The sequence below is a fragment of the Platichthys flesus genome, chromosome 23, assembly GCF_949316205.1.
Source record: "Platichthys flesus chromosome 23, fPlaFle2.1, whole genome shotgun sequence".
Lineage (NCBI taxonomy): Eukaryota > Metazoa > Chordata > Actinopteri > Pleuronectiformes > Pleuronectidae > Platichthys > Platichthys flesus.
Genome location: NC_084967.1, coordinates 11,142,320 through 11,169,090, shown reverse-complemented (window position 1 = coordinate 11,169,090; position 26,771 = coordinate 11,142,320). Strand labels below are relative to the sequence as shown.

Genomic DNA, 26,771 nt, shown 5'->3' with positions numbered 1-26,771 from the left:
TAGAAAAAGTGATTGAATTAATATTCTGATTTATTTCATTTGTATTCTTTCTTACTAAAATCTAAAATGAAATGAACGAAAACAAAGAAAAAAAAACAGGAACTCTCCTTTTAGAAAAAAGAAAGAGAAGCAGAAGAAGAAGAAGAAAGAGGGCGTGTCAACTGTGAGGCCATGCAGTCATCACCAAGGAGACAAACGGTAACTGAGGAAACCGAATGATGGTGGGCCAGTGTCACTTAGCAACCTCAGAACCAATGAAATCCCTCACAGAGCGGAGGGGGAGTGGCTTCATGTTGAAGAACTCAGTCACAAAACAGCCGCCTGCCTCCAAAGCTACTGCAAAGCACAATAACACACTCTAGTTCGTTTTCTGACCGTAAATAGTGCTGTTATTAAATACTACATTGAACAGTAGCGCCACTACTAATATTACCACAGATTGGTCTCGGTGTGAACACGTCTCTCCACAAAATAAACTCCAGGGTTAACGACGGACTTCGCTCGGACATGAGAAGAAGGGAAACAAGCGGCTCGTTCCTCTCGAAGGCCCTCGAACACTTTGCATGAGTGGTGAAGTAAGACTGGGAACAGGGTCAGATACTGAGGGACCAGCAGAGGAAGGAGCCACGGCATTCACCCGGTAAATAAAGAAACAGAAAAAAGCCTAGTGTATGTGGAGCTGTGGATCCCCGGACACTGAATGGTCAGGATGGCAAAGGGCCGGGAACGACCCGCCCGGATAGAGTTTCAGTTTAACGCCTTCGTGCTGCAAGAAATAAACACTGATGACGTGCATGAGGCTGTCGATGCTCTCAACAACTCATTCATTTAAGCTGCATTTGCACACACAGGCACACAAGACCTTTCTGTCGTTAACTCAATGTGGGGTTGTTCTGGGGGAGGTTGAAATAACAAGTTTTGTAAAGATGCGCCGTGCTGAGCTGCATCCAGATGATTCATGTGTGTGTGACGGACAAACACTGAGACATCTGGTTAAAATACCATCTTCCAATAAGGGCTGCTGAAAAGGAAAAATATCCAAACATCAACCGGTCGACTAAATCTGACATTCAAATACTTCATGTGGAGTTAACAGAGCATCGCCGCGTCCTACATTCGAGGGATGACAGTGCTGAGATAATGATCATTTGTGTGACTTAGTTCTTATCAGTCAAAGTAGAAAGGAGATGCAGGGATTCATGGATCTACTGAGGACCAGCTGATTCAACACCAGAACCAGTGACACACATCTGGAGCTGAACTAATGTCCTGAAGAATGTCCCAGTTAGAAACACTGGCTGGTACAGAAAGTTCAAGTCAACGAGCCTCGGCTGCAGCAATCCTCCTGTACCAACAAGTGGTGGATGTGCAGACTGGGACTTCCTTAATGATTTATCAGTCAAAGAAGTGAGGGAATAACAAGAAGAAGAGGTGAGTGAACAATGAGGCTTTCAAGCTCCTTAAAACACGAACACTCATCCTAACAAGGCCGAAGTAGTTGCTACACAATGGGTGAGTTCTATCGAGCTCATCCTACAAGTTATTTCTAAATCAGTCGGGCGAGTGCTTCTTATCTATCTGGTTTCTCCGCGGGGGGGGCACAACCGGCCACGTAGAGAAAAGTAAAGGCGGTCGGAAATAAATGATATTTTTGTTCCTCGCCAGACTTTTACATGCGTCTATTAGAACTGTCATGCATCAGCCTATCCTATAAGAAAAGAATTAAAGCCATGTGAGTGTTACTATGAGCCAGTGCAGAATCATTAGCATAAAGTTTCAGTGCTGATAATGGGTTTGAACATTGTCACATCGGATTTAATAGGATTAAGAGGTGTCAATGCCAGGATCGTGTTCATGTCTGTCGGTCATGTTCCACTATGCTTTTTACTAAAATGCACCTCACTTTAATCTGATAAGTAACGGTATCCTATTTTTGCATTGGCAACACTCAGACAAAGGTAAAGCTTCACATAAAGGAAACTTAACAGTAACATTGCTTCTAAACCTCATGGAAACATTAAGCTGATGGTGAAATTAATGAAAACATTTCTCCTCTGGGTCTAAAACTGAAAAATTCAACAGTATTGCACCTTCAAACCAGCTCTTTAGATCCTCTGCAAGTCCATCTCCAAACTATCATTTCATATCTTATAATTTATAGTTCTTATATATGTATATATATATGTATAATATCTAAAATAGAAGATACTTGCAATATAAATGTGTATTTAATAATAATATATACCCTCTGTCGCGTTCTGCTCATGTTCCCAAAGCTTTCATTACCATTAACATCAAAATAAAATCTGTACAATAGAAGGAGGTGATTTTCTCTCGTTTCTCCTGAAAAGGGAATTCATATTTTCTCTTTTAAAAGATATAATTCGATTAATTAAAATCCTATGACAACAGGCTAGGCTGATTTGTTACCTAGAATAAAAGAAAAATAAATCTATATTCAAAATAGTCCTCTTAAAATATTATTTTTGTCAGGATCAGACGATGATCGACAAACACTTCGGTTTACAAGAAAATATAAACGTACATCTGCTGCAAGGCAGTTAGATCCACACGAGGAGAACAAGACAGCCTCACTGTCCCTGAAAACACACATCTGTGTAAAGTTTAGGTTGAACAAGAAACTTGAAATACTTCTTAAATGGTTAAAACATATGATCGCACACAGCAGCTCTTCTCTACGATGAAAGAAGATCAGACTTTTTTATCCTTCGTGGTTCTTCATAATCCCAAGATAACGTCAAATAAGTTTGCAAGGCGCAAAACTACTTGTTTACATCCTGCTCTGCATCCGATGCAGCTCAAGTCCTCCGTCTCTATCCTGTCTTGGAAAAAAATAGAAGCTACATGGTTTTAATGGTTAGAAGCATAGAGAGAGAGAGAGAGAGAGAGAGAGAGAGAGACAGAGAGATTAGTACTTAACAGGTTGAATTTTTTGGTTAAATGTCTTTAAAAGCTTAAACAAGATGTTTGAAAAAGTGAACAGTATATATATGTGTGTGTGTATTTCTCTGTTGTAGGACCAGTGAAAGAGAGACAGGTCTCTCAGTGCTACAGTATGAAAACGTCAAGACTTGGACCTGCGCTGACAGGCTCCTGGCAGGTTTAGCGTCTTTCAGCCCATTTCACAAAACACGAAACAAACACGAAAAAGAACACGTCGGATTTTTGGATCTCTCTGCTGCTTAAAATTCAAAAGAAGGTGTGAAATGTTGATATTTGTTTAGGGAAAAGAACAGATTCATCCCACGTCTACTCTCAGAGCACAAGTTAAAGTGAGTATTACAAAGTTAACTTGTAAAACAGACTTTCTACATCAAACTAAACCAACTCGTCTGGGGAACAAGTCTTTGAAACATCCTAAGAGCCGATCATCTTCATTATTTCCCTTCAGCTAAAACATACAATGTTTCCTCTCCAGTAAATATAACAGCTTAATCACCTGCTGCTTCTTTTTGGTCAAAAATAGTCAATAAAGTTGGACTTCAATAAATTCATTCCGACCTTCAGTAAGTTTCTCTTTACAGACCATGTTCAGAACCAATATTTGACTAATTACATTCCCAAATATGTGTCTTGCCCTTTTCATAACTCTATAACATTCTGGTGATTAAATATTATATATTCATATATATCTTGCTGTATAAAAATATACAATCATTGGCTAGTGGTGAGACAAAATATATTATCATTCACATAGGACCAATCTTTTTTTGGGGAGATATCCATGCACATGTAAAACATTACTTGAATATATATGAAACTCATCATGTCAGATCTTAGACGGCCCTGAAATCCAGACAGGAGGAAACCAAACCTTCTTCGATCCCTTACAATGACATTCTTACACCCGTTGCTTCCCATTGTCATCAACCACCAATCGATTGTCATGAAGGCTTTCACTCTGCGTCTCAGCTTTGACTTGAGGAGGAGTTCAATTTGCGAGGGTGTAGTTTTAGCGGAGCTCTGGGTGGAGATGGAGAGCGACTGCAAATGCAGCTGGAGCTTATCAGCCTGATACAGAGGGAAGTAACTAACTAGGGTCAGGCAGAGAACCACAGGAACAGGGATCCACACAGAAGAACCAGTGTGACTTCTAAAAGCACAGCTGGAACTGAAAACTGAAAGATCCAGCTGTGGTTCGGTGCACGCTGGTTTACTGGAGTGTTATTGGTTTCCACTGTGCTTCTCCTGCTAGTTAGTCCAAATATCAGCTGTTTGAAACAAACTGTGTTCCAATTCCATATTACATGCTTATTGTATCCAGCATATCTAAACACTAATTTTTTTAGAATACATTTCTGCTGTTGGCATAAATTAAATAAGCAAACTTAATAATTTCATACTAATAAGAAATTATGCCATAACTGTGTGAAATGAGCACTATGCAACTTTTACTGAGCAACAGCGCCCTCTGCAGCCACACATGGGGATTAATTCTGTTGGGTTCTGTTTGAGAGATTGGTGATAGATCAAACAAAGGCTTACTCTGACTTGTAAATATTACCCATGATCCCCGGCTTCTTGTTTAAAATTCTTTAGATTTTAACAGTTTCCTTAATTGTAGATAAACACTAGTTTCTATTGACTGATTTTAAACCAATTAATGGTTCATCTTTACTCATGAACTTGCTGGATCTGATTCTTTCTCACAGGAAATTATCATTTACAATCACCACGTCTATCTGACCTGCTTAGATTTAGCATGAAGTATGGAACTGGTACACTGCTCCAGTTTAGTTTAAATATTCATCGCTCTGTGCTGGATACATCCAAAAAGCAATAAAGTGTGTATGTGCCAAGTGTTTGTCCACCATGTTGAAGGATTTGAGCAAAGAACTACTATGTACGGGCCATTTGATCCATTTCATTGCCACTGGTCTGAGAGAGGAGGAACTGAAGACAAAGACTATGATAACACAGGCAAAGAAAGTGACAGCTGTCGAAAGTGGAGAGTAAAAATAATGTAGTTTGCCATTTCCTTCATATTTCAACAGTCATAAACATGAGATCTGTCCTATTCAGAATTCAATTCAGGAAATAAACTACGAGCCCATAAGACACAAGATATGCAAAACCACCATCCTCCACTACAGTCCACTGTCAAGTGCTAATTAACAGAATAAATACTGACTTTCATCATGTATCTGTATGTACACTATAGCTACTCTGTCGAAATGTGTAGTGATACACGCTTAAACCAAATTATGACAAAACCTGGAATACTCTAATGTCGGCATGTGAAATGTGAACCTCATGCAAAAGTGACAAAGCTTAAACTACGTGTTACTGGAAATAAACAAGAGAAAGAGATAAGCCAATAAGTTCTGAGTCAGAGAAGTTGGTTTCAGAGTCTTCAAACTAAATGACTTGTCACTCTGGGTCTCCATTGGCTGTATGTTGGACCACAAGCAAAAACACGGGTTCCAGGTCCCTTTCTCTATGCAGCTACAGACTCGACACCCTCACAGGAGAACTATAAATAAATACATCTTCACTATACTGCACCGCAATGTACCTGATTTCAAGTATGTTGTTTCTGTGGCGTGGAAACCACTGAGTTTACTTTAAAATTCAACAAACAGAACACAATACATCTTCGTGATATAGATTTGTTTTCCACTTTCACACGTATACATATATATATATATATATATATATATACTTCGGGAACCTTGTATACAGTCATAGTTATTGCATTGTTTTTGCATATCTTGTGGGATGGAGGATTACACCCACTCACACCGTTATACTGCAACACAACACCTCAAAGTTCATGCTAACTTATTTAGAACAAAAATAAATGCAGTATTGCTCCATTCCACACAGGGGCACCACAGGCCTCTGAAGCTCTCTCATCCGCATTTGAAACTAAAAAGCTTTTGAGCAAATAAAATATGAAGTATAGATTAAAATTTATTAGGAACATAAAAGCGAAAGGTTGGCGCTGAATTTAGTTTCTGAGTGCATATATGCATCATTCATGTTCATGTGACACTGAACAAATTGTTTTTTTTGTGATTACCCATAAATTCATCTGAAGGCTACGATAATAATACAATATCTGTTATGCAACCTTGATAATAAATGACCAGGACTAAGAGTGACTCTGTTGTTCTCTGTTCTTCCTCACATGGTTTCTTTATCCGAACATTCAGGGCTGCTGTTACACTGGATGATAAAATGGTTTGATAAGAAGCAGGAAAACATTTCGGGCCCAAAGTAGCAGCTTGGATACAAACTTTAAAGTGACAAAGTCCTTTAAAATGCAGTTGCCCGCTGGTGACATCTATCAGTGAGGATTTAGACCCTAATTGGGGGAGGATTCTGGAGGAGGAACCCCTGTTGTGTTTTAAAGTCAGGGTTAACTATTTAACTGATGCAACAAAGTGTAGGAACAAAAACCAAAGCACAAATTGAGATTCTGCGGATTAAGCGCTGAAGCAAGATCCTGCCGTGCACACGAATCAACACGTTACTGTTCTCAAATCCGCCGTGCTAGATTTTAGACTAAAAGTCTGATAAGGAAAATAAACAGCTTATACTCAAACTGATGCGAGCTAAGATAGTGTTGTGAAGCTAGTGTTGTGAAAAAGAATAACAACAGACTAAATGCCAGGGAAGGTATTCCTTCGATGACACAGAGTTCTTCAGGGTTTGCCGTATATGATCACAGCCACTTTAGTACTGCCACTGAAAAAACATTCAAAATTCACATTTAATTTGCATAATAATGTCAGGAGTCCGTTACTGGCACAGGATGCAGTGTATGGCTGTGTGTTCATGCAAACCCTTCCCTGCCACAAACCTGCTCTGCTTAACGCGGAGGAACGAGAGCTCAGCAGTGAGACCTTGACAAAAAAGTGAAGTTACAACTAACACGTGATAATGTATCTGGTAATGGATTGGCTGGATTAAGAGATAATTTATTGAATAGATTTCTTAAATTGTCCAAGACTTTGGCAACATGCATTTATAAAAAAAAAAAAATCTAAACCCTTGATTTTCTTACACCATCTATTTCTGCTTTTGTACCTAAATATATATATGTATCTGCACTGGTACGGTATTTTTAATACTATCCTTCTGTTTCGTCGACTCTGCATCAAGATTGTGGGGGTTTTCCAGATTTGATATCATCTGAATACTGATAATAAATGTGACGGTGCTGTGAAGCTGACGTCAGGAATGGTTTAATGAGATATAATACTGGAGGGAGACCTGTTCTGTGTGTAATCTACTGAGGCCTGACTACCATAATTATCTATGGCGTACTGTGGCCATTAAGCTAAATACAAACTGTAATCAAGGGAGAGGCTATAATAGAGAAAGGTCAGTCAACAGATGTCAGCATGCTACCGAGAAGGCAAGAGAAAAAGAAAAAAACACAAGGAAATGTTTCACAACGCCACTTCCCTCCGACAGTTTTCTGATTGATATCCAACAATGAATCCCATCAACCAATCGATTATCAATTATCTGTAAATCTCCTGTTTGTATTATAATTCCCCAGTAATGAGTTTTACCAGTAAACTGCACTACAGACAAATACAAATCAACAGCGCTAATAAGTCACAATGTTTTGTGATGTGAACACACCTCAGACAAAGAGGTGTGACTCAGAAGTCTTGCAGCATCTGTACACCAGCCCTAATAATTCATTTGTAGCTTTAACTATGATTAAATGAGGAAATCATGTGATTACTGTTGTCGGATTACAGCGGAACCCACCTCAGGTCATTCACCCAGCTGTGGCAGTATGAATTTGGTGCTTCTACCGTTCAGAGCGGCCGTCCATGATGAGGAAAAGCAGCGACTGCCAAAATGGCGCACCTCCAAGCTGCAATGCCGATCACCACTGTAAACTCCTGTCCTGGCTGGAGACCTTAAACGCTGAACTAGCTCCAAACAGAAATGTACAAGAAACGTGATGTAATGAGCAGTTACACACAAAAAAGGAAAAAGGTCGAGTGGCTTCTGACTGCAGCTTGGCTAAAAAGCAAAAAAACGTGCTAGCGAAATCACAAAGCTTTGGAAGCATGCCTGTCCATGGTGACCCTGTGTTAAGGAGGCCCATTATCACACACACACACACAGACACATTCTCGCAAACACACAAAACACCATACTTGTAATGCTACCTTAATTTAGTGTCTAGGCTTAAAATCAGCTTTTTAGAATACTTAGTAACCACTCAAACACAGGCGCACGCACACAGACACACACACGCTTATCCTCGCACACGTTTTTTTCTCTTCTGGGAAAAATAAATAAATAAATAGATACAATCTGTAAAAGGTGCATACGGATAGAGAGAATGACCCCCCTTTTAGATATACACACTATCTCGCACACTCGCACACGCACCCACACATCCTGTACTAAAATTCAGACACACCCACACACACACAAATATAGTTATGCACTTGCACGCAAACTCTACGCCCTGCTTCGATACTTAAAACCTCTTAAAAATTCTCCTAAAATAAACCAAGCAAAAAATACATTTATAAGACCAGCACCCAGATTGTGCAAACAAATCAAGGATAAATTAAACCAATAACATCATGAATATAAAACAAAATAGTCATGGCTAGCCAGTTTTGCACAATATTGAACTGTTAAATACATAGTGGGCGTGGTCTGTAGAGAGCGAGTGTGGCAGCAAATCCAATAGGATTCCACTCTAGGAGGAAGAGGAGGGTCTCGGAGAAGGAAGTGAAGTTGATTGGCAGACAGATCCTGTGTGGACCAATGCCCGCTAGTCTGTGTTCTTTCAAATTGGTCACTCCCATTCTCTTCTCCACCATCTCTGTTGACGCACACACACACACACGCCTCCCCAAGGGCTGAAAAAGCAAAAACCCAGAGATGGAGGCGGCAGGGATGGTTGAACAACCAAAGAGGAGGGAGGAAGGAGAGAGGGAAGTGTGAGGAATGGCGAGGTATGAGGCAGAAAAGAGGGCTTGCTGTCTCTGCTTGGCCACCAAATGCTCCTCCCATTCCGGTTTGGGACAGGAAGAGGTCATGGCCAACCGAGGGAAACGCGGCAGAGGAGACAAAGCCCGAACTCGGCGACTGACGAGGTGAGTTTGTCTCTCGATAACTGATCAGTGGAAAAAAGAGCTGGGCGGCTTCCTGTTGGCCAGAGAGTGTCTCTCTCTGCCTGTTGCCCCTTTGATCAGCGGTGGCTGTTGGTCCATCCCTCAAATCCTTCCCCCCTTTGGCTGAGGGTGGTGTGTCACTTTAATCCCATCCACAGGCTGGCAGGGCTGTGCTCCATGGTTCCTTAGCTTTGGGAGAGGAGGAGAAATGACATTTCAAACAGGGGTTTCCCTGCCCCTGTTTTACTCAATACAGCGCTTCATCATCAGTGAACTAAGAAAGAGGAGTTGACCTTTGACCTCAAGTGGGTGCAGTCAGATTTTAATCCTTAACTGACCCCCCCACAAGCTGGTCTGCTGTCCCCCACCAGGCTTCATGGCGGCCAGGCAAACAACAATAACACAACACCAAAGTAGGCATAGGAAATGAAATCCATAAACCCGCGATATCGACCGCAGGAAATCTATAAAATGACTTCCTGCCTCTGTTGTCTCCTTCATCCTACTTTCCTTCCACTTCTTTACTCGTCTCTACTTTCCTGCTCATCGCTCTTTGAGGACATGATAAAACTGTGAGGCACTTTAGAGACACACTCAAACATGTGTGGTGAGTACACACACACACACGTACATGTACAAATAGAGAAAATCATAGACCACACAAGCATACAGTCAGATAGTATAGAGTATAGTGTGGTAAACTTTACTACAAACATTCACGCACATACAAAACTCATATAAACCAACAAAGTTGTAACCAGGTGTTTAAAGTTGCGTCACTGGCGGCCATTGTCCAGAGCAGTCACGTCTCGCAGAGAGGCAGACAGTGTGTGTGTGGGTGTGTGGGGGGTGGGGACAGACAGAGCCAGCCGCGGCGCTGTTACCCAGCACTGACAAGCGTCAGTCTCTGATGATGTCAGAGGGGCCAGTTGGCTGATCGAATCCGACGAGCTGACTCCTACAAACTCGTCACACACTCCATATCCTCATCCTCCAACAGCCCGCTGTTCCTCTGCCGCGTTTCTCCAATTACATCTGAGGCTCTGTGGTGCCCCTCCTCCCTCTCCCCTGCCTCTTCCTCCTCCTCCTCCTCTTCCTCCTCCTGTCCTCTCCCCCCTGCTAGCAGCTCCTGCCGTTCCTCCATAGAGGACGGCTCATGGACGGAGCTTCGGCTCCCTCCTGCCTCTCCCCCGCCTTCGCTTGGACTCAAGCTGCCCACTCGGTCCCTGTGCATTGATGCTGCTTCTGTGTGGAAGGGGAGGAGGTTGCCATTAGGGCTGTTCTGGGAGTTAGAGGAGGTGCTGGATGTGACGTTTGTGGTGGTGGTGATGGTGGTGGTAGTGTTGTTGCCGTTGAGAATGTTGTTGGCGGCGTGCTCCATCTCCTCGATGGTCATGTCACAGGCATCAGCCAACTCGGCTTTGGTTGCCTCGATGAACGACGGGTCCTGAGCGAAATGACCCAAACCCTCTGATATTAGCACCTTGAGGAAGAAGAAAATGAGAAAATGAGATAAAAGTACTGTATCTTTTTTATTAGAAAGTAATCCGTCCTGCACACACATACACAAACACTCACCGCCTCCACCAGACTGCCTGCGCTGCCATGAGACAGTGAGCTGTAGTCTTTTCCCAGTAGCGAGGGCACTGTGAGTGACACCGGCCGAGGTGCTCTTTGATTGGACATTGACCCGCTGGGGGTGAGACTGGGACTAGGCCCTCGGCTGTTCCCATTACTGTCACTGTACCTGGGGGCAACACATTTGTTTTGTCAAAACATTATCGTGTTTATCGTATCGTTCACTTGTCGCAGTTATTTTTAAGTACTTAGCCGTACCAGGGCCCACAGTTGACAGAGGGTAAGCTGGTATTGAGCTTTTCATGGGAGTTTGTGCCCTCTAGCCTCAGAGAGGGCACTCGCTGGTAGGAGGCATCACTGCCATGGGCTAGAAAAACAAGGATAAGAGACACAACATTAAGAGAAGAAACCTCTTTAAACAAGTGCAATGACAAAGCTGCAGCACGACAAGGAAAACGTGCCTTAAAAAAATACACAATTCAGGATTTGTTTTCTCTCATTCAGTAAATGTATGCGTTGCTTTGGAAATGAAATGCAACATTTTTGCCAGCACTGGAAAAACTGATTTTTGGCCTCCGATGTGTGACCAGGCAGCAGAATACCTGTGGGACTGGCTGGAGGCGTGGAGCACAGCCGGCTGAAGAGGGTGGGTGAGTGACTCCTTCTTAACAGAGGACTCAACCCTGCAACTGCCAGCGCCTGGAGGAAGAGGAAGAGGAGGAGGAGGAGGAGGACAGAGCGTGCTGTATTTACAACCTGCTCATGTGCTTCTAATTGTGTTTTTGACTTTATTATGTGGGATGTATTCTACCTGATGATGTACGAGGTGTAAGGGCACAGCTGTCTTCTGGGAGACGTCTGGCCTTGACTGTCTCCTGAGACACTCCAGATGGAAGGACGATCTTCGCCCTGATACCCACACCACAAATATGCAAATACACAGTATGACACTTTTAAATAATGGCACTCTATTCATATGTACAGACAGATTGTACCAACATGTTTTTTTAGGAAGGATTGTTACATATGTGTGTGTGTGTGTGTCAACTTACCCAGTGAAGTGGGGCAGAGGAAGACTCTCCTGGGAGACTGCCACCCTCCTCCTCCTCTTCTGTCCTCTACCTCCTCTCCTTCCTCCATGGGAGTCAACTGCTTACATGTTTCATCATGATACACGAGCCTGATGTGAGTACACACATTCACCAAGAGGAGTTAATCGTAGAAGCGTGTCGATCTGGACTGTCATGTGATAAACCATTTTTGGGAGTTAGTGAATAGTACATGTCAGAAGAGAGCGAGTGGTCATCCTCGTGGTACTCCATGTCGTCCACGTAGCTCTCATCATACGTCTCCTCCGTGGAATCCTCCCCTCTCCGTAGGATTGGCAGATGGCTGTCACTTGAGTCCGAGCTGCAAACGACCAAGCACACGACCAAAAAAAGCAAACAAACACACAAAATGAACACAAACACGGACAGTAAAACAGGTAGACACAGAGGCAGACGTATGTGGACAAACACATAGAAAAAAAGAAGCAGCCGATTAGCAAAAAAAAAACAAACTCAGGAGCTTACGAGGAGAGACTGAAACTGAGGCTTAAGTACTGCATGTTGGAAAAGGAAAGAGGATGAAGGAGAATAAAAAGACTAGAGGAAAAGGAGGAGAAGCAGGTGGAAATTACAACTATTTCATTTAAGCAAAATGGTAAAAAAGCATCAGAGGCGAAACCTGGAATATGATAAACTGACAGCATGACTGACATCTTTCCGAAACAAAGATTAGGACAGAACAGGACAATAGTTTATAGCAGCTAATGCTATTGGCTTATATATTATGTTCTTTTTTTGCTGTTGTCCAATAAAGTCCTTCAATCAGATTCTGTCTTTTACACTTATCTTTAATGAAGTAGACAAAATGCTGGCATTGTCCAGGAAAAAATGTTTTTAGCAGAAAGCTTAACTCTGTTCCTGTACTGGTTTTTAATTGCTGAAATCTGAAAGCTCAATCTAAACTCTGCATATAATCTGTATGAGGCTTTATTCTCTTTGATTTCCAAAGATGTCATGTCACCCTTCATCTACGTCATACTCCAGACTAAAGCTGGACATTCTGACATTTGAATTTAAAAAATGTTCTTCTTCACCAGATGTTTTTTTCAAAGCTACAACCTGTCAGCTTCCTGAATACAGCATCACGCCACAACACACTGCTCAGCATGCAGTTGGCATTACTCATTATTTTTAATGTTGAACATTTACAAAAACAGCTTATCTTTGGTTCTTTTGTTTTTTTTCTGTTACGAGCACATACACATCTCCTAAGAACTGCCTGGTGAAGAGTAATCAAGTTTCTAAATGTCAAGATGTCCCTTTAATCCATAGCAATGTCAAGGCTCCACAGCAAACCCTGGGTTAGAACAGCATTTGATCAGAACTCGATTCAAACCGTTCTGGATGAATTTGATGAAGCTCTTCCCCTTGGCAGCTAGTTGGAGGTTTTCCTGGAGCTAAATAAAGCTAATGCGAAGATATAGAGCATCTGAAAGCGTGTACTTTGCTTTGCCTGTTGAGAACTTATATATAGATGTACTGCTTAGTGGATCCTCATGCTTAGCTGGCAGATCTGACATGAGTAAAGACAATTTGTGAACAAAACTTAAGTTTTAAGTCTGATACGATATATATCCAAATTAGTATTATGCCGTGTCAAGCTTGTCCTGAGGGGGATGCAGAAAATCAAGCTCCAAAATCAGCATATGTAGTCAGGACATTTCAACTACCCATTAGATAGATTTTTTTTGACAGGGGGCTGCCATAAAGAGTTTCCTTATCGGCAAAACTATTGATCACAACATTCGTCGTCAAGATAGCTGGTTCTGGGACCAAGATGATAAACAGGTCCCTGCTTCTACTGGCGCAAAATACTTACCTCAGTCCAATGTCCTCTGTGAGCGGTAGTGAGCTATTGTACACAACATATTCAGCAATTTTTGCAATATAATGTATTGTATTTAAACTCAAAATAAATACAAGCTTTCAGATGTCTCCATATGGAAAACCAACTCTTCAGAGATGGGGACAATGAGCTGACATGTGTCTAACCCAGACCTGCCTTAAAAAAACAGTAAAGCGTTGGAGCCCCCGATAGGAAGGGTTTGGTCACGATGCACCAAACAGACTTTCTATGGCTCGCTAGCAGATTGTATCGTAGCAGCATGTAGCCTGGATAGCAACTAAAGCATATGTGGTGCTTAGCAACACCCTGAGAGATATGCCATTTTATAGAGTAACCTTTTTACACTCACTTAGGGAACTATCACAGGCACACACACGTGCACACACACACGCACACACACACGCACCCGCACACACACACTCTCTCTCTCTCTCTCTCTCTCTGTCCCCTGGCAACATACCGCATGAGGTTGTCATAAAAACACGTCCTGCTTGCCACCAGAAACAAAAGACAGAAAAAGAGAGAAGGGAGGAGAAAGAAAGTGAAGGAAATAGAAGAACCAAATATGTCCAAAGTGAAATGTTGTGTTGTTTATTGTGTTAGCTGGCTGGCTAAATATCTGTAATGGTCAGGAGATGAAAGAAACAGAACAATTCCTCAATTCCAGATTCACATAAAAAAAAAGGCCCAGATGTGACCTGCTGTCTGGTCAGCACTCACCTCTTTGGAGGAAAGCACCACGCAGATCTTGGCAGCAGGATGGGGGTGAGGGGCTGTCCTGTGTGTCCGTCAACAGTGCTTATAGTCGGGCTCGGGAATCGACTGACTCCCTCAGTTGGAACTACGACCATGCCTGTGTTGTTGGCGTTGTTGATGTTGGCGTTTGAGCCTGACGAGGAGTAAGAGGACGGAGTGAAAGTGGTCGAGTCCATGAGCTTCTCATGGGACGGGCTATCACCTTCGCAAGGTGAGCCCTTCTGGCTGATGTGCAAGGGACGCTGGGTAGTGAAGGACTGTGGGAAGGACACACGGCCATCACTCTGGTTGTAGTAGTTGACATGGTTGCCGAACAGCCCACCCGTTCGCTGTGGAACGAGAGGAGAGAGGGAAAAGACAACAAAGAAAAGAGTAGAAAATAGAAGAGAGAGTTAAATTGAGTCTAAATTTCTTCATATCCTACTGCACTCAAACACAGTCAAAATTCCTACAGTCACCTTCACTGCTAGCAGCAACAATTTACTCAGCTGTCATAAAAATTCAAATCTTTGTTATAAACCAATTATTTGCAATGCAGACATTTTATTAATATATTTATTACAATATAAAAATTTGCAACTAAATATTGGTGTAACATTGGTTTATATTAACTAGGTATCAGAGAAGTTTGCTATTTCCTATTCTGTTAACAATTCCTTAAAAATTATCTCAAACAGCTCATTCCTGTTTGTTTTGGTCCAAAATGTAAACAAAATATTTCAGCGAACCAAACATGAGCATATGAATGTAGCAGTGATAGTGAAATGGAAAGCTGTTAACTAGCTTACCTCAGCTTACCTCTCAGCAACGAAGTAGAAGACAATATGTGTGTTTGTAGCAATTCCAGTGCTTAATCATTTGTTGTATTATAATTGTGTGTTATATTTCGTTGTCATTCTTTCAGATAAAGCCCAAAGGTGTACTCCAGTATCTGCAGTGATTGGCAGCCATGCTATGTGGTGGAATATGAGGCTTATTAAAAACATGTTTTGATTATCTGAGCACATGCGAGCATGTATATGTATGTGCATGGAGCGGTAATACGGCCTGAAGCTGGGCGGTAATCATCTCGCTCTCTCTTTCTCTCTCTGGAGAGTGAGTGAGGGTGTGTGTATCCAACCTTTACCCTGAAGATATCGTCCTCAGATGCAGCCGACACAGGCTCCTTCAGGCCTTTATCCATCTCCTCCTCCACAGTCAGGTCTCCAGAGATGGCCCTCCGAATCTCTGGACCAATATCGTGCAACGTCCGCAGGCCCGCCTAAAAATAAACACAATCACCACAAAGCGTTGCACTTATCTTGCAATAACACAGAGACCGACATGTTTATTTCGCTGTCAAAACCCTGAAACTAGGCATCTGCTCTTACAAAAAAATAAAACACATATATAGAGATTTATGGTCAAAAGCAATGACAGTTTCTGTGTGTGTACCTGCAGAGAGAGGGCAGTTTTCGGAGCCACCTTGGCCACCAGCCCTTGTTCTTTCCTTTTCTTAAACTTGCGGAAATATTCCTGGATGAGGAAGGTTGCGTAGAACTTCCCGACTGTTACCTCATCGTCTGCAAGAAATAAATATATTATAATGATGAGCAAGTATTTGTGAGGACAGTAAATTAAATCACAGCATGTAGTGTAATGATTTTTGAAAATGTCCTGCTTTTCAAAATATGACCTCATTGCTAGATATTTATGAATGTAAGTATGAACCTGTATTGCAGGGTATACATACCACCAGCAGGGGGCACTACTTGATCTAAGAGCTTCATGCTGGTTCTCTTCCAGATCTTCTTCACTATTGCCCTCAGTTCCTCATTGGCCTGCTCCAGGTTACCTGCACACACATGAACATAGTGAATGTTCAAAGAAAGATCTCCCCAGTAGCACACAACAATAACACACAGCCTATGGGACAGTGTATTGTTTATACACTGAGAATTACCAGGATTGTGTTTATATTACAGTGTTCATGTGTGTCTGTTACCATCCGTCTTAATCCTGAGTGCGGTTCTGACCAGGGCAAACAATGTGGCATTGAACATTACTGTTCCATCGCTGTTCAGAGGCATGTTCATTGACACTAGACGCTATGAGAGAAAGAACACACACACAAAAACAAACGGTTACCCACAGATCACTGGTTAGTTATTGACAATAAGTCATTGGGGAAAATGATATGAGCTGACAATACGCCAACAGGTTCTCTATATATCTATTATTCATAGCCATCAGATTTAATTCTGCCTTAAGATGTTCTGAATATGTGAATATAAAAGCTCTCTGAGGCCCTGTTTAAGAATTTCTGGGTCTGTGCTTGTGTTTACCTTGCAGGCAACTCTGTGGGGACAAAGCTTTCCAAAGCCGAGGGGGGGCTGTATTCTCCGGAGCAGAGTCACCACATCAAGATGCTTTATCCTCCCCCTGAATTCAGAACAGACATCACATGAGAGATACTCTCTCCACAACCTCCGCTGATCAAAGGATCATTATTCTGATGAACAGTCAAGGCGGGTTCAGTCAAATTGTCATAATGAACTTACTTGGCTTCTGGGTCATATTCAGCCCAGATCCTCTTGAACTCGTCAAGATGATGCGGCCCCAGGATCGACCAATCACGTGTCAGGTAGTCAAAGTTGTCCATGATGACAGCCACAAACAGGTTGATGATCTGTGGAGAATCAGGAGTCAGTCAGAATCTATAATATCAATATGTAATCAATTCCAGATTGTCTGTTTCTTTATACAGTGAACTTCTCTAAAATCTCTTAAATGTATATATGAAAGTGAAACCGTTAATTCTCCTTAAAGACAGTTTGACATGTTCTTATTATTATTTATTTAATAATCTTTTATTTACTGCTTACAACAGGTGCATTTTAAATCTTTCTTAATCGGTCTCTCTTCTCACCAGGAAGGCACAGAGCATGTAGAAGCTGACAAAGTAAATGATGGCAAACTGGCTGCCACAGTCCTCGTATGGTGAGCTGTTCTCATTGGTCGATCCCTTCTCACATGGCCGATTGGGCGAGCACGCCAGCATGATCTCCTGCCACGCCTCACCAGTTGCACATCTGACAGACAGATACGTGCACATACACACAGGCACACAAACACAAATATGCACACGCACCAAAAATATGCATGCAAAGACACGCAGAGATAAATACACCAAAGAAACATATAGAGGCACAAAACATGCATAGATGTGCACATATGGGCAAAAGTGCACCAGTAGTCACATGTGCATTTATGCATTACCACGTACAGACACAGGGATGTGTGCATGTGTCCATAGAAGCATATAATACACAGACACACACATATACACATATACAAGAGCAAGAACAAAAAGAGGGAGACATAAACATAGATACAATTATTACAGCATTCAATTATCCTGACATACACAATTTACATACATAAATATATTTTGTATTTGTTTTGCAGATAAAAGCTGTCTGCCAATCTGAATACTCTAATATATTAAAAACTGCCTTATAAATTTGATTGAATGACTGAGTTCCTCTTAAGCATAATAAATATGAGGTTTCAAAGTATCTGAATATAAGCTTTAACCAGCTGGAACCTTGGCACTAACATCGGCTTGTAACTGAAGTTACATCTTAACATTTACAGATATCCTGGTGTTAAATTAACCCACTGCTGTCATAAAATGTCAGTGATAGGCGCATATGTAAAATACAGAATCAACAGATCAACAGGAGATCAATAAGAAAGATTGAAGATAAGTGGAATTATAGAAATGAATGCTGCACAGAAAGCAGGACTTGTTCCCTTTAAATCACAGTTACTCATTAAGAGAAATGGGAAGTAGAAAATTAGGCCCAAAAAGCACATTGTGATGATGAGTGTAGCAATCTTCCTCACCTGAACAGCAGCAACACTGCCTGAGGGAACGTCTGGAAATTGTTGTTCCTGTTGATCTGCGTGTGGTCCCGCAGCGCTATCTTACCAAACATCTGTACAGGAGGGAGGTAAGTAGTCACAGCACACAGCATAGGATGTCAGCGTTGAAAAGAGGAAGTCAATCAGAGTTAGAGGCCAGCTGTCCCCGGCAAATCAAATCACAGTGTCTCCCACGCATCATCAATGACATAAACCATACAACAGCTTGTTGAAGAGAGAAGAACAGACAAGAGACAGGAAGTCGAGAGACAAAGACAGACAGTAACACGGTTGCACGAGTGGGGAGAAAGTTGAAGGAGAGAAGGACGTTGTGACTGAACAGGAACTCTGGGTGACAAGACTCCAGGAGGACAGACACAGGACGAGGGCTTTGCTAAAAGAGAGATGGAGAGAGAAGAAAACAAGACAGAGGGAGGGGAAAAGAGGGGAAAAGTCAACTGCTTACCTGCATGCCGATGACAGCGTATATGAAGAATAGCATCACTATAAGCAGAGCTACGTATGGCAGAGCCTGAAGAGAAGAGAGACATATTAGTGGCACATTGTCTTCAGTAATATCATGCCCAAAGGCTGGAGCTCATTCACTTTCATTCACATCGCACAAATCAAATTAACCTAAGAATGTGAATGTGAATATATAGTTTTGGTAGTTGATGATATGAAAGTGAACTGATCTGCAGTCCTGTGTGGCACAACACCAAAAACAATCCAGGGCAAATCATCTGACTTAGGAGTGAAAAACCTCAGCAAAATACAAACTGCTCTCTGAGTTTAGTCAGGAGGCCAGCCCCTATGTATGGTGCATACACCAAACATGCTCAGAACAGGTATTTACACACCCGACCAGCGGTGTGGAAACTGAGCTCCTGGCTAACATTAACCCTTGTGCCTGGGAGAGCTGGGCCAAAACATGACACTTGTGCAAAAACTAATAGGTTTAGATTTTCGGTTTCTGTTGGTGTTAAGTACAGTAGCATGTTCATGACCACTGCTCATTTCAAACTGAACACCATGAGTGTGGTTGTTGCTGAATCGCCAGTGTTTTTCTTAATTTGACTGCACGATGCCATGAAGTGGCCCATCTTATCTAACACAAGAGAGAGAACAGATTATTTTCATGTCCCCATAACTCACTATCAAATGATTTCATTTTTGGTGGAGTGCTCCTTTAAACTCATCTACTAATTTACCCGCCTACAGGGAATGGTGAGCTCTTAGAGGTTAGTCGAAGGTAAGAAGGGTAGAAGAAGAAGATATGGAGGAAGATGAGAAGAGAGAGGAAGTTGAGTAAAGAGGAGCAAAAAAGCTCGCTGGTTACGTTTTTTGAGTTCCTGCCTGTTTCCCTTCTTCTTGTCCCTACATCCCTCCCTACCTCCACAGCGAGACTCTTAAACCACCTCTCCATTACCTCACCCCTTCCCTCTTTCTTCCCCCTCTTGCCGATGATACTGTGGGTAAACTGGAAACACACTCTTGTGTCCCATCCCACTGACTTTCTAAACAAACAGGAGGTGGAGACGAGGAGGGATCAGGCGAGGAAAGGAAATGTGGCTTGTGAGACTCCACCAGGCTTGATTTTCACCAGAACAAGGATATCTGACAAAGATTTATATTTATAATAATTAAACAAGCTTATTCTATTTTAATTGCTCTTAGATCCAAAAATCATAATTTTTTTTTGTTGACCAAAGACGGGCACCATTCAGGGTCACATTAGAGTTTAAAGCCCCACTTTTTCCTCTGCCTTCTCTGTCCTGTGCTAACCCAATCCCCTGCCCTAGCATGTTGTGTCCGGTTCTCCCCTCACTTGGAAGGATTTGATGAAGGTCCACAGCAGGGTCCGAATCCCTTCCCCACGAGACAGCAGCTTCACCAGCCTCATGACGCGGAACAGCCGGAAGAAGGTGATGGAGATCCTGGCGTTCTCTTCAGAGTTCTGCAGTCCCTTTTGGTGGGGTTTGGTGTTTTTGTTTTTGGAAAAACACAAGGACGCATGGGGAAACATGCAGATAGGAAAGGGAGGGAAACAAACACACACCAACAAACACACACACACACGGACGCACATACATACACACGCACACACACACACGCACACACAAAACGCACACACAGACGCACACACACACAATCATTCAGACAGGCATACATGATTTTCACATACAGACATACACAGATATGCAGACACACAAACATTTGTATGCATATATCCACCCACACATACATGTGGATGTAAATATACATGACACACACATACACACACGCACACACACATACACACTCAGTTAATAAATGGAAATATGCGTCCTACAAAATCCCATCAAAATCAACTGACAAAAGAGATCTGGGAGAGAATCGGGCAATCATGCTCATTTTTGTGGCTTCATGGAAAAATCACTAAGGCAACAAAGAGACCGGCTGTCAGCTTCCTGAAAAACATCTACTTCCGCTAAACTGAACACGTCTAACTATGCAGGCAGACAAGTCAACGTACTTGACAGCAATCACATTAGCTGTTTTTTAAAGGACGCTATCTGAAACATCAAAACTGAGAAAAACAACGCCTAGATAGTTCTTAAAATTCCAGCACGCCACTGTTCCCCCTGCCTCACCTCATTCTTGTCATAATCAGTGAGAAGAAAGATGGTTGTTATTTCTATATCCTATTACCAGTAAATGTAGTGTCGCAGTGACATTTGTTTTACAAGCATTAAAACACTTTATGAACCCCTGAGGAAAATCTGAGCGGAGCTATTTGGTTATTCGTCACCTGTATAGTATAAAAATCTAACTGAGACTGGGCCGCAGAGACTTCCATTGATGAAGGTAAGCTCAATAAATCCCTAATAACTATTCACAACAGATACAGAGCAGAAATTCCAGCCTGCATGCAGAATAATGTTTCAATAAATCATGCAGGCAGGCTAATTGGCACAAAGCAACTGGCCAACAGGAGGAATAATCCACGCATGACTTCCAGGTAGGATAAGAATATTTCTGCCTAATGCTGCCACTACCATGTAAAAAAAAACACCAGCATGTTTTCAATGTGCAGAGAAACTTGCCACGATTATTTTGCTTCTCTGGGTATTTAAAAAAATCGATTATTGGGATTCCTTAATTCAAATTGTGCCTTAGAAAAGTTCTTGAGTTCAGGCTTGAAACACACTGTAGCTTTCTAACAGTCTATTGTCCCAGCAGTCATCCACTGGAAGTAACTCCATAATGAAATATTCAGTCATCTTGGTGAGTGCTATTCTAATACAGATTTATTTATTTATGCTGCTGCTCCTCATTCTCTAGGACAAAAGATCTGCGTTAAGCATCATTCAATTAATACATCAGCTCTGGACCTGGCATATTATTTATAATTACCACACAAACAGCAGAAGAATCAGATGACACCTAGAATTAACCAGCTCCTGCACGTACAAAATAATCAGTAAATGTAACAGAATAAGTCAAAAAAGACTTTATACAGAAAATAGTCTCCACCACATACAATCTAGTATAAGTAGTACAATCTTGTCTTGTCAGTCTTGTCTGTAATTATTAAATGTGACCACAAAGACACAACATCAACCTATGCTCACCCATGAATCTGTTTTGCCGTTTGTGTTTTTCCAAGAAGCCATCAATTCTTAATACTAATCCCAGTGATTAAACAAAGTGCTCCTCAAGAGAAGCTGCCATTCTCCACACATCTTACTGCAGTTTGGGATAACAGATATCACATTTTACTTTTCAACAGATATCTCCTTTCTTTAAATGTTTTCTGGAAATTTTCTAAAATATTGGGATGATATGGTTGAAGGACTGTCTGCAAATTTATTCTGCTTAAGTGTTGACGAGTAACTCAAGACATGAATTGTCCCAAAAAATCCACAGACAGATGTGCAGAAAATGATACGCAGCTCTGAGGAGTGGAAATCAAATTTTTGTTACTGCAAGTAATATCACAACTGGACCACAGTGGGCGCCAGTGCACCATTGAGAGAGTGAGGGCAGTGAGCAGGAGAGGTACAGTGACAGTAAGTGTAACAGAGAGTAAGAGAGAGAAAGAAAGGTGAAGAATAGTTTGAATCATTCAGAGATATGCAAACAAATAGACATAATCAGAGACAGATAGACAAAGATAGTTTGACCGATAGACATAGATAGATTGACAGATAAGGATATATAGACAGATAGATAGACACATAGATAGATAGCTAGATAGATAGATAGATAGATAGATAGATAGATAGATAGCTAGCTAGATAGATAGATAGATAGATAGATAGATAGATAGATAGATAGATAGATAGATAGATAGATAGATAGATAGATAGATAGATAGATAGATAGATAGATAGATAGATAGATAGATAGATAGATAGATAGATAGATAGATAGATAGATAGATAGATAGATAGATAGATAGATAGATAGATAGATAGATAGATAGATAGATAGATAGATAGACAGATAGATAGATAGACAGACATACTGACAGATAGATGGAAGGCAAGTGGAGGAAAGAGAGGCAGCGTGGTAGCGTGACCGTGATGGCTTGCACCGACGACGAAGCATTAAAGAAACCAGACCCATGAGGGAAGAGGGAGCAAATTACAAGCCATGGGGAGGTGGGGGGCAGTGGGCGCCAAGGCAAACATAATAGCCACTCAAGGAAAAGTCATAAGACTCCAGGTATACTTCGACAACACAGTACAGTGTCCTTCACTGTACAAACAAACATATATATATCAACATGTACAAAGTACAGACAACAGCTATATAAAGATTTCTCTGGACATGCTGCAGACGATGAGAGCAGCAGCGACAGAGAGAAGACAACAGCATGAACGAGAAGCCAAAAGTTCTGGATCGTACCATGTACGGCGTAGCAGGAGGAGGGGTGGAAGGATGGAGGGATGGAGGGATGCTGGAAGAGGTGGGGAGACGGGCGAGGTTACCGTCGGAGCGTACCATTGGCCTTACCACAGGGGGGTGAGAGGAGGAAGAGGAGGAGGAGGACGAAGAGGAGGAGGACGAGGACGAGGAGGAGTCAGCTGGCTTTAAGGAAAGGCAACAAAGATCAGCACCAGAGCAGCGCCTTGCTGTGAAGTATGTGTGTGTGTGTCACCGTGAATGTGTGTGCATGTGTGTGTGTGTGTGTGTACTTTGCTACAAAAACCACCAGGCTGGTGAGGGTTCAGTCTCTGATCAGTCATCACAGGGTGGAGAGGTGAAAAACACAATTTCATCTCGACCATGTGGGAGATTTCTCTGAGATATTGCTGCAGATAGCGACTGGCCTCTTCCTCTGTGAGGGCCACATCGGACTGAATCAATTGAAGACTGAAACGTGGAGGGATATTGGGGACATTTCTGCCCCTCGCCTTGAGGGCCAAAATAATGATTGATGGTTTGGGGCAGCCACACACGGGGAAAAGGTTGACTGTGTACCTGTCCATGTGAAAAATGTATATACAGTTCCTATATTGTCTGAACTCATGGATGTGTGGTGGGGGACAGAATGGCGCTTCTGTAGCTATCTGTTTTTCTTTCTGCCAGCTGAAGCAACAGTGTGGTGACAAGTTGCTGCAGCTTTACTTTAATGAGGACTATATTTACCAAATGTATTAAAGGACAATGCCTACAAAGACAGGGTGTTATTTAGCCTGTTATTTGACCTCGTTTTACATTCAGGTCAAAAAGACATCAGAATAAGATCATCTCAGTCATTTCCACTAATGACAGAGATGATTTTTGGAAATCAGAGCCAACAGGTATTTAAATAACACCAAGCAGCACAAAGATAACATACTGTAGGGAGACACCTACTGTTCAGCCCTGCTACTGCAACATTTTAGACAGCTGAGTGGTAGATCAACAAGTTAAGTTCAATCTATGACTCAGGAGCTATTTTATTCTGCTTCGATATTGGCCCTGTTAAAATACCTTAGCATGAAATGAATAAAGAAAGAAAACAAGAGAGAAAGGGAAAGAATATCAGAAAAAATGAAAGAAGTAGGAAATAAAGAAAAGCAGAACAAATGAGCAAAGGAAGGTTTTTCAGAGGGTGAGAATAAACCAGAGAAAAGTTGGAACGAAGGATGAAAGAAAGGAAGGATGGAGAGAAATAGGCATTTAAAGTAATTATAACAGGGCCATACACATAATTTATGGTCACATACAGTAATTTTGGACATTGGGTAAGTGGTCTCAGGCTCGGACTCCACTGTATGTGTGTAAAAGTCCGACATGGAAGTAAGGTGCATTGTGGTGTGAAGGGGTGGAAAGATATGCAGGAGGGAAGGAAGAAAGGAAGGAAGGAAGATGGCCATGATACTACCTGCGTATAGACGAAGTTAAAAGTAAAAAATATGTGAGAATGTGCGTCTTTTTCGTACATGTGTGTTTGAATAACACAAAGGGCCGACTGGTTTAATTCAACCAAAGGTTAAATCTGAATTTGCTTCAGCTTCAAAGTCAAATCAAAGCCTAGAATCAGAATCAGATTCAATGAAACTATTCCTCATTATTATATTTGTCATAACTAATGACACAAAACTAATTTCAGGGACTACAGTGAACTTGTAGTCCTGGAGTGCCTGTGTGTGGACAAAGAAAATAAAAGTCTGTAATCTGTAAATAAATATGCAGTCGTCCTTTCAGGCTGAACAGTGTACAGATGTGAGTTCCTCACTGGATTTATGTACATTAAACTGAAAGTTAACTGTTTTCTCACATTGCACAGAATCTTTTCAAGCACAAGCTTCATCAGTTCAGTCAGTTCAGTAGGTAACATGGGTTTTTTGTTTATACACATTTCTGCTCCTAATTTTTACTATAGATGTGTTATAGTAGGTATGTTGTAATACTACAACATACAGTAAAGTTAATTTTCACTGAATTCATAGAGTACTAGGATGAAAAACAAACAACAAACTATGTTTTCTTTCATTGTTTGAATATATAGCCGATGATGAGTTGACCTTTTTGGGCTTATGGGACCCATGTTACCCAGCTTGCATTTCAGGTGAACAAGCGGCACCACAAACCAATGAGAAAGACGACAGAGAGATAGAAAGGTAAACATCCAGAACAGAAAACGGAACTCAAGTGGAAAAAGCTCAGAAAGAGACTGAGAGAGATAGAGAGGAGGAGAAGAGGCATTCCAAAGATAAGAGAAAGAAAAGGATAAATAAATGCAGTCCATACTGGCATCATCTGCAAGACACTGCTCAGAGCAAACCACTACCAATCCAGTCACACTACTTCTACTCAAACCAGAACCAAAACACGTAAAAAGAAACCATACGAGGTTTAAGAAGCACCCGCAGGTTTCTGGGGTGAAGTAGAGACCCTGGATCCTGTTTCGATGACCTCAAAAAAATGCACTAATCTAAGTCAACAGGCACCCGACGGAGCCGCAAAGCAGGTGCACTCAAATTAGATGTTTTATCCATTTAAAGACATTCTAAAAGCTAGCCTGCTGCTGCACCTCACTGTGCACGTATGAATGCATCGACAGAGAGCTGGTTGTTGGCAAACTGCGGCCATTAGTCTCCAATGGCATTGCTCAATAGGTTAAAAAAGCATTCACTTCAGTGCCTGATGAGATGCAGTGCCAGACAGAAATTGAAAATTTTTAAGTGACAGGGTCCCAGTTCAAAAAACAGTCAAAAGTTCTTCTCATGGGATTAAAGTGCGGAGGGTTTCTTTAAAAAAACGAAAAACAAAAAAAAAAGGTAGTTTGAGGCATATCATCTCCCATTAAAAACCACCAAAGAAGGAAAAAACAAGACCTGGTGCATGCCTTTAGGTTAGAGGTGCAAAGATAAACCGTGAATCATTCAGAAAGAACTGCAAATCAATCAATCAAAACAAAGTGTGTAACATCAGTGACTTGTATAGATGACAAAGGTGTATATCTCTGGCCAAAAGAACCTTAGCATAAATTAACTAATTATTTCTAACTAATTACAGAAATGTTACATCTCAAATTCATTCTTTTCCAAACCCGAAACCTTTTATAGAACATATTTAGTACCTTTATGTTCTTTTCTCTTTATACACAATCATACTTTACTTCTAGATGGGCAAGGCAAGGCAAGGCAAAAACAGGATCTTTTTAGCCATTTGTGACTCTCCCGAAATTAAATTCCTGCTATAACAAGATAGAGAAACTGAATAAAACATATCATATCCCAGTTAAGTGAGTAAAGCAGAGGGTTGTTTGTACACAGATTTGTCAGCTTCCTATTGGGTCAAATGGATTCCTTTCTAAAGGCATGGAAACAAGTGCCACGTTCACACTCCCCTGGGATACACTAGCCTTATTTGTATGTATGGCCAGTGCTGCCTAAGGTAAAACACCCTGCACTCCTCTACGGGGAACACACCGGTTTACCTCTGTGCACATCCTTTCTCTTTGCAGCATGTCCT

General features: G+C 41.6%; 1 protein-coding gene across 4 annotated transcripts in view; it reads right to left on the bottom strand.

Annotated features, from left to right (window-relative positions):
- Positions 1-2,848: 2,848 nt before the first annotated feature.
- cacna1c (calcium channel, voltage-dependent, L type, alpha 1C subunit) overlaps positions 2,849-26,771 on the bottom strand; it is a 168,259-nt gene continuing 144,336 nt past the window's right edge. For 2 of the 4 annotated variants that reach the window (XM_062382327.1, XM_062382328.1), the window contains exons 33-51: positions 23,211-23,393; positions 20,146-20,283; positions 18,784-18,849; positions 18,300-18,391; positions 17,320-17,482; positions 16,952-17,079; positions 16,736-16,832; positions 16,396-16,498; positions 16,144-16,245; positions 15,846-15,973; positions 15,538-15,672; positions 14,376-14,740; positions 11,982-12,110; positions 11,753-11,880; positions 11,512-11,609; positions 11,303-11,399; positions 10,959-11,067; positions 10,701-10,869; positions 2,849-10,605 (exon numbers count right to left, since the gene is read on the bottom strand). In XM_062382327.1, the coding sequence (XP_062238311.1) occupies positions 10,081-10,605; positions 10,701-10,869; positions 10,959-11,067; positions 11,303-11,399; positions 11,512-11,609; positions 11,753-11,880; positions 11,982-12,110; positions 14,376-14,740; positions 15,538-15,672; positions 15,846-15,973; positions 16,144-16,245; positions 16,396-16,498; positions 16,736-16,832; positions 16,952-17,079; positions 17,320-17,482; positions 18,300-18,391; positions 18,784-18,849; positions 20,146-20,283; positions 23,211-23,393 (2,955 nt within the window). In that variant the 3' untranslated portion in view covers positions 2,849-10,080. The remainder of the gene's footprint in view (positions 10,606-10,700; positions 10,870-10,958; positions 11,068-11,302; positions 11,400-11,511; positions 11,610-11,752; positions 11,881-11,981; positions 12,111-14,375; positions 14,741-15,537; positions 15,673-15,845; positions 15,974-16,143; positions 16,246-16,395; positions 16,499-16,735; positions 16,833-16,951; positions 17,080-17,319; positions 17,483-18,299; positions 18,392-18,783; positions 18,850-20,145; positions 20,284-23,210; positions 23,394-26,771) is intronic. The other 2 variants (XM_062382329.1, XM_062382330.1) reach the window with 1 other exon arrangement.